Source organism: Colobus angolensis, unplaced genomic scaffold, assembly GCF_000951035.1.
Source record: "Colobus angolensis palliatus isolate OR3802 unplaced genomic scaffold, Cang.pa_1.0 Scaffold18, whole genome shotgun sequence".
Lineage (NCBI taxonomy): Eukaryota > Metazoa > Chordata > Mammalia > Primates > Cercopithecidae > Colobus > Colobus angolensis.
In genome coordinates, this window is record NW_012114932.1 from 3,169,833 (window position 1) to 3,177,068 (window position 7,236).

Sequence of the window (7,236 nt, forward strand, 5' to 3'; positions counted from 1 at the left end):
GCCCCGTGCCGTGGCGCGCTCACACGCCCATTCTCCCGCAGGTGCCCGAGCATTTGCTCCATGTCCTCGCCTGCCTGCAGGGTCCCGGTGTGGCCCCGGTGCTGCGCTGCGCGCCGACTCCTGCGGGTCTGTCTCTCCAACTGCAGCGGCCCGCGGTCTTCGAGCGCGTCCTCAGCGCCGTGGCCGCCTATGCCACGCCCGCCTCGTCTGCCTTGCCGGGCCAGCGCGTCTTACTACACTGCCCAGCACTGCGCAGCTCCCCCTGCGCACTCCGCTTGAGCCAGCTGCGTACGGTGCTCGTGGCTGATCACCTGGCGCGAGCTCTGCGCGCTCACGGGTGAGCGGGGCCGCAGGGCCGGAATGGAGAAGGTGGGACTACCGGGGACCTAGAGAGCGAGCGGCATCGCCCTTGGGGACAGCAGTTGGAGGTGGGAAGTCGTGGCGAGCTGGACCAGCTGCTCAGGCTGAGGCGACCGCCCTCCCTTCCCAGGGTGTGCGTGCGCCTAGTGCCAGCTGTGCAAGATCCGCACATGCTGACCTTCCTGCAGCAACTGCGGGTGGACTGGCCCGCTGCCTCGGAGAGAGCTTCCTCTCACACCCTGAGGAGCCACGCCCTTGAAGAACTTACCTCTGCTCATGACGGGAGGACACTGTCCCCTGGCATCCTAGGCAGACTGTGTCTGAAGGAGCTGGTGGAAGAACAGGGCCGCACAGCTGGCTATGACCCCAACCTGAACAACTGTCTGGGTAGGACCTGTAGCGTAGCAAGGCCAGAAAAGGCAGGAGCGGCTGGGGGTGGGGACATCTCCGCTTCTTGCCAGCCTCAGCACCTGTCTGTTCTCTTTGCAGTGACTGAGGATCTCCTGTCTGTGCTAGCTGAGCTGCAGGAGGCTCTATGGCATTGGCCAGAGGACAGCCACCCAGGCCTGGTTAGTGACTCCCAGCCCTGTAGGTTCTCCCAAACAAAGTATACTGTACTTCCACAGTTATGATTGTCCTCCCTTAGGCTGGGGCCCCAGATACTGGTACAGACAGCTGCCTGGTTGTCCATGTTGTTAGCTGTGAGGAGGAGTTCCAGCAACAGAAGTTGGACCTGCTTTGGCGGAAGTTGCTTGACAAGGCTCCACTCAGACAGGTGGGTTAATGATGGTGGAGCTCCCCACCACCTAACCCCCAACCTCAGAGGGCCCTTGAAAACCCACCGAGGGGCTTGTTAGCTGACAGATCCAGAAACCGACACTTGATCTTGGGGGAGTTATGTGCAGCAGGTGCCGAAGCTCTGGGGAAGGGGGCTCTGTAGACACATCCCAAGAACACTGAAGACCAGGTTGAGAAGGCCGAACCGTGTGTAGCCTGAGGGGCTGTGTAGAAGGAGCCACTCAACCTGGCAGTTCCAATTTGAGAGAATATGGGCTGAGTAGAGGCGCCAGATTTGGGCTCCTCAAGGGACTTCTTGGAGAGTAGTGCCAACTAGGCTGAGCCCCTGCCATCTTCCTGACAGAAGCACCTGATCTGTGGCCCTGTGAAAGTAACTGGTGCACCTGGCCCTCTGATGACTGCCCCTGAGTACTACAAGTGAGTGAGGCTGGGAGGAACACCAACCTTAGCCAGGGTAGTGTGGGGGCTTTTCACCCACGACCTTGCCCACTGGCCTGTCATCCAAACACAGGTTCCGGCATGCCCAGGTGTGCAAGGCCTCAGCACTGAAGCATGGTGGGGATCTGGCCCAAGGTATGCCTGGGAAACCCTGGGTATGTTCTGGGTTAGGGGCAGGTTTTTTGCATCCCTGCCTTTGCCTGCAGACTGAATGACCAATCCTATACTCCCTCAGACCCAGGCTGGACAGAGATCTTTGGTGTTCTCTCTGTGGCCACCATCAAGTTTGAGATGCTGAGCACAGCCCCACAGAATCAGGTGAGCCTGGGAGCCTGACAGGGCCAGTGTTGGTGTACCGGGTGTGGTGGCTGCCTTCTCTCTGCAGCTGTGCTCCTATTCCCCAGCTCTTCCTGGCTCTGGCTGACAACATCTCCACAAAGGGCACAAAGAGTGGCACCTTTGTCATGTATAATTGTGCCCGTCTTGCCACACTCTTTGAGAGTTACAAGCGTAGTATGGAACAAGGTCTGTACCCCACTTTTCCTCCTGTTAGCAGTCTGGACTTCTCACTACTACACGATGAGGTGAGTGTCTCTCCTAGTAGCTGGCACAAAGGAAGCCTGGACTTCCCCTCCCAGCACCTTTCTCCCCCACAGGGTGAGTGGTTGTTGCTCTTCAACAATATCCTCCCCTTTCCGGATCTGCTGAGCCAGACAGCAATGCTGGACTGCACAGCCCCAGGGCTCCACATCACTGCACGCACAGAGATGGTGAGGCACAGACAACCAGGACACGCTACACTCTATTCTTTATTCTGGCTTGGGGCACAAGAGCAAAGAGATGGGCCAGTGACTCAGTCTCTGTCTCTAGATGTGCAAGTTCCTGGTACAGCTCAGCATGGATTTCAGCTCCTACTACAACCGGGTACACATCCTAGGGGTGAGCGCACAGCACAACGGGTTGGGACGTGCAGAGAGGTACAGGGTAAAGACAAAGGAAGCAGAGGATGAGACCAGTATGCCCCTTCTCTTTCAGGAGCCTCGACCACACCGCTTTGGTCAGATGTTCGTCCGCCTGCAGCTTCTGAGGGCTGTGCGTGAGGTGCTCCATACTGGCCTGGCTATGCTGGGTCTCCCTCCACTGAGCCACATCTAAGGCCACAGAGGCTCCAATATCTGGGAATGTTCACAAAGTCATCAACTGGAAAAAAAGCAAAAACCCACGGCCAAAATAAATTGGTACTGTTACAAAGTTCTGTCTTGTCACGGGGAGTGGGGCATATTCTTGGCAGCACTCCACTCACCTTCAGCTCCTGGACCGATGTCAGGAACCCGCGGCCGCCACCTCCTCCCCTCAAGACATGCTGAGCATGGGCACAGACAGCCCATCCCTGCTCCATGCTGTCTGCAAGCAGGACCCATGCCCAGCACGCCGGCCACCGTGGGATACCTCAGTCATACCAGTTGTAAACCTCAAGCCCCTGACCCCCAAGGGCACAGCGGTGGCCAAACTCAGGGCTCACAGGCCAGCAGTCCATGTCAGCCACATCTGGCACATGGTACACAGTGCTATTCATGAAGGTGGGTTCACCATGCCCCAGACGCCAGAAGGTCAGCCGTTGATCAATGGAGGCTGAGACCATGATGCTTGGGCTTAGGATCTTGAGGCCTGTCACATGGGCAGCATGTGCACAGGGGACACAGTATTCCTCTAGCACACGCAGCTGGGGTACCAGCCCACCCTCTCCCACAGCCTCTTCTAGCTCTAGCATCTCCACAGCAAGCACGAAGACATGGAGGGATCCATCTTCACTGCCACTGGCCACGAGATGGTGGCCCTCACGGGTGGGCAACGTGTGCAGGCTGTTGATACCACAGCTGTGGGCCTGGAGAGTCAGAGAGGGGGTGCCAAGCCCTGAAGGAAGAGGGTAGCTGTCAGGGCCCCGCCTGCCACACGTGTGAGGGCTATGTGACAGGTGAGGAGGGGTAGCCACGGTTGCACATTAGCTACTCACGGTAGGGAAGCCCAGGATCCACTGGAGGCTCCAGGACAGCGGAGCCATGGTCTAGCACAGTGGTGAGATCCCAGAAAGCCAGGTTGCCATCAGTAGCTGCGCTGCACAGGAGGAGCCTCCTGGAAGCCAGGAAAAGACAGCCTGGTCAATGACAGAGATGAAGCTCAACAGGAACCTCCCCACCCAGCCCATGCAGGACCATCATCCAGCCCCTCTCACCGTCTCTGGTTGGGTGCCTCATGTGTAAAGGAGTGGACCTTAAGGACACATCGCTTATGGTGGAAGGTTTCAGCAAGGAGCTGCAGAATCCGCCCGGAATCCTGCAAGAGAAAGAGCCTGGGGGGCGGGGGGTGGCCTAGCTCAGAATGCATCCTAAACAACCTTCCTTTGTCTCCCGCCCCACTGGGCCCTGTGCTCTCACCTTACAGCCCCATCACTACAGGCTGCAGCCACAAGGGGGCCAAGGCTGGGCTGGTCAAGTTCACACACAGCAAGGGACATGTACCTGCAGGGACAACACGCAGCTGTCAGGTGGAGCCTGCAAGCCTGGGAGCATCCGCATGACCCATACCACACCCTGCCCAGGAGCATATTATTACCTGGTTTCTGGGTCTGCCTTGACCATTCGATGCCGATTGCGTTGCCGGTCCCAATAGTCATCTAGCCGGTGGGACGAAAGGTGCATGACATGGCAGGCGAGGCGGCTTGGGGTGCTGGGGTCCGGAGTAACCATGATGCTGAAGCAGTGCATCTCAGCCCGTCCCCCCGCAGACACCACATGGGCAGTCAGGCCTGGCTGAGGATCCTGAGGGCCACCTGGGGTGCCAATGCCCCACACAGCCACAGCACGTACAGAGGAGATGTGGTTACAAACAGCTGTGAGTGCGTGGGCTGAGCCTGTGGTTGTAGGGAGTGCTAGGACACAGACAGTAGTGTCCTCACTACAGGTGATCACAATGTCAGTCAAGTCGGGTCCCTCACTGCCAGGCTCCAGGTCATCAGGCTGCATGAAGCTGGGCACTCCATATTCAGGCCCCAGGGTAATGGTGCCCACACGCTTTACACAAGTGATCTCACGGCCATGCAGACCCTCCCGGAGAATCACATGTGGCCGAGTGCAGCCACCCAGAGCCCTGTACAGCATGACATCCCCATCCTTGAGGTAAGCAAAGGCCATGGCCGCCTCAGTATCAGAGAATGCCCATGAACGGTGCCCTCCACCACAGTTGACGATGTGCAGCTTCTCGTGTGACCGGGGGCTCCACACCACAAACTCATTGGCATGGAAACCCAGGATAACCATGCTCCCATCGGGCACTATACGGAGCCCAGCTAGCCAGTTCATGCCTCTACAGGACTTCTGCCTTAGGACTGGCTGGAGCTGGCCGTCTCGTACAAATAGCTGGTAGTAGGCGCCATCGCGCCCTGTGGTATACACATAGCCACCATGGCATGTGACTGAGGTCACACCCTGCTTCCCATGCAGAGAGGGCAGGGTAGACACTGGGCCCAACCCAGTGAAAGCATTCCCACCCCCACTACTACCACTACCCACTTCAGGTGCCCCAGCACCAGCCCCCGTCTTGCCTCCCACCCCAGGGTCCTTGAGCAGACCTGGTCTGGAGGGGAACAGTAGCACAGAGCCCCGGCGGTCACCACACACCAGGAAGTCACCTGGGGGTAGGAAGGCACTGCATGTGTGCCATCTCTGCTTGCTTGGGGGCAGCAGGTACCGACAACGTTCTCTGACAAAGATGGCCTTGCCAGAGGGTGCGGCTGAGATCTCTAGGCAAGCTACCACCCCACCAGGGCCCGATGCCAGCAACAGGAGCTCCTCATAACCACGCAGGGCCCAGCTCAAGCTGTGCACCTTCCCAGGAAACAGGGTCTGGTCCACAGCAGCAGTTGGAGTGTTGATGGGGACAATCTTGACACAACCTTCCCCATTGGCCATAGCACACAATCCAAAGCCCTCAGGACCAGGAGCTGCCTCCAGCAGGCAGTAGGACTGGAAATGTTTATCCTCTAGCAGTTGCTCCCAGCACTTGACCTCGACGTCATAGAGATACAGGGCCCCTGTATCAGTCACTGCCAGCAGTCGCCAAGAGCCAGCCAGCGTCACAGCCTTGAGGGTACCTGGCCTACTACGGGACTTGAAGCAGAGAGCCGAGACCCCCAATCCCCGGTACCCACGCCTTACCAAGTGCCACAGCCGAATGCCTGAGTCATCACCCCCAGTGATCACCCAGGCCTGCCTCTCATGGGCAGCTATGGCCCGGATCCCACGTCCCTGGTGTCCCCGAAAGGCCTGGAGGATCTCACCTTCATGGCTCCACACCAAGCAGACACAGTCCTCTCCTGCACTGATAAGGTAATTCTCTAGGAGCTTGACCTGCCACACACGGGCGCTGTGCCCAAAGCAGTGCCCAATATTCTGCACCCGACCCCCAGGCACTCGCAGGTCGCCCACCTTCCAGATACGAACGCTTCGGTCTTCTGAAGCTGTAGCCAGCAAACCCTTGCTTTCCAGGTATGACATGCTGAAGATGATGCCCACATGCCCACTGATTCGTCGGTCAGGTGCTACAGGTTTGTTGTCTGCTAAGGCAGTTGCTGGGTACCAGACCAAGAGCTGGTTGGAAACAGCACCTGCCACTATGGTCAGCTCCTTCCAGGCGTCTCCAATCAGGCAGGCTGAAGAGAGGGTGCACCTGTCTGTGCAGGGCACCTCTTGCAGGATGCACCCTACTATAGGATCATATAGCACCACTGAGTTGTGGCCTAGGGCCAAGGCTATATTTCCCTCAAGCCAGCGTGCATCCCAAATCCAGTCAGACATGTTCCACAGGCCAGAGCGCCAAAGCTCCCGGAAGTGGCCCTGTCCCCAGCTAATTTTCACAACTCGGAGTCCCTTGCTTCCAAACACAGCCACCATGGCCTCCAAGTCAAAGTCTCCATTAGGTTCTGGCCGCACCCGGAAGCCATGGATAAGATAGTGGCCAAGCAGGTTCTGTACTCGCTTTATCATCCGCAGATGTCCACCAAAGTCCAAGCTGTACACCAGAACATCGGGACCCTCACCTAGACAGAGGCAAAGAGCCATGTCAGAGCTATGTACCTAACTCTGATGACCCACAGGGAAGAGATGGGGATCAGGGAAACTTCTCGGCATGTAGCCTATGAATGCATCAGGACACACAATCCTGCAGCTTGAATCTTAGAAAATCCTTGGTTGAGAAAATCCTCGGCTGGGTGTGGTGGCTCACGCCTGTAATCCCAGCACTTTGGGAAGCCAAAGAGAGACTCCGTTTCAAAAGAAAAAAAAAGAAAATACTTGATCTCGGCCAGGCGCGGTGGTTCACGCCTGTAATCCTAGTACTTTGGGAGGCCAAGGTGGATGAATCACCTGAGGTCAGGAGTTCAGGACTAGCCTGGCCAACAAGGTGAAACTCCATTCTATTAAAAAGACAAAAATTAGCCAGGTGTGGTGGCAGGTGCCTGTAATCCCAGCTACTCGGGAGGCTGAGGCAGGAGAATCACTTGAACCCAGCAGGTGGAGGTTGCAGTGAGTCGAGATCGTACCACTTCACTCAGCCTGGGCGAAAGAGCGAAACTCCGTCTCAAAA

The 7,236-nt window shown here is 57.5% G+C and overlaps 2 protein-coding genes across 5 annotated transcripts in view; one reads left to right on the forward strand and one right to left on the reverse strand.

The window, feature by feature from the left end:
- The window catches only part of DALRD3 (DALR anticodon binding domain containing 3), a 5,640-nt gene extending 2,798 nt beyond the window's left edge, over positions 1-2,842 (forward strand). Inside the window, exons 2-12 of one of the 3 annotated variants that reach the window (XM_011939112.1) lie at positions 42-337; positions 491-747; positions 850-929; positions 1,007-1,135; positions 1,502-1,575; positions 1,670-1,731; positions 1,832-1,914; positions 2,001-2,180; positions 2,253-2,366; positions 2,467-2,535; positions 2,632-2,842. In XM_011939112.1, the coding sequence (XP_011794502.1) occupies positions 531-747; positions 850-929; positions 1,007-1,135; positions 1,502-1,575; positions 1,670-1,731; positions 1,832-1,914; positions 2,001-2,180; positions 2,253-2,366; positions 2,467-2,535; positions 2,632-2,751 (1,128 nt within the window). In that variant the 5' untranslated portion in view covers positions 42-337; positions 491-530 and the 3' untranslated portion in view covers positions 2,752-2,842. Of the gene's footprint in view, positions 1-36; positions 338-490; positions 748-849; positions 930-1,006; positions 1,136-1,501; positions 1,576-1,669; positions 1,732-1,831; positions 1,915-2,000; positions 2,185-2,252; positions 2,367-2,466; positions 2,536-2,631 lie in introns of all 3 variants that reach the window. The other 2 variants (XM_011939111.1, XM_011939109.1) reach the window with 2 other exon arrangements.
- Positions 2,386-7,236, reverse strand: part of WDR6 (WD repeat domain 6) — a 9,517-nt gene continuing 4,666 nt past the window's right edge. For both annotated transcript variants that reach the window (XM_011939107.1, XM_011939108.1), the window contains exons 2-6: positions 4,210-6,691; positions 4,032-4,115; positions 3,830-3,946; positions 3,611-3,729; positions 2,386-3,510 (exon numbers count right to left, since the gene is read on the reverse strand). In XM_011939107.1, the coding sequence (XP_011794497.1) occupies positions 3,047-3,510; positions 3,611-3,729; positions 3,830-3,946; positions 4,032-4,115; positions 4,210-6,691 (3,266 nt within the window). In that variant the 3' untranslated portion in view covers positions 2,386-3,046. The remainder of the gene's footprint in view (positions 3,511-3,610; positions 3,730-3,829; positions 3,947-4,031; positions 4,116-4,209; positions 6,692-7,236) is intronic.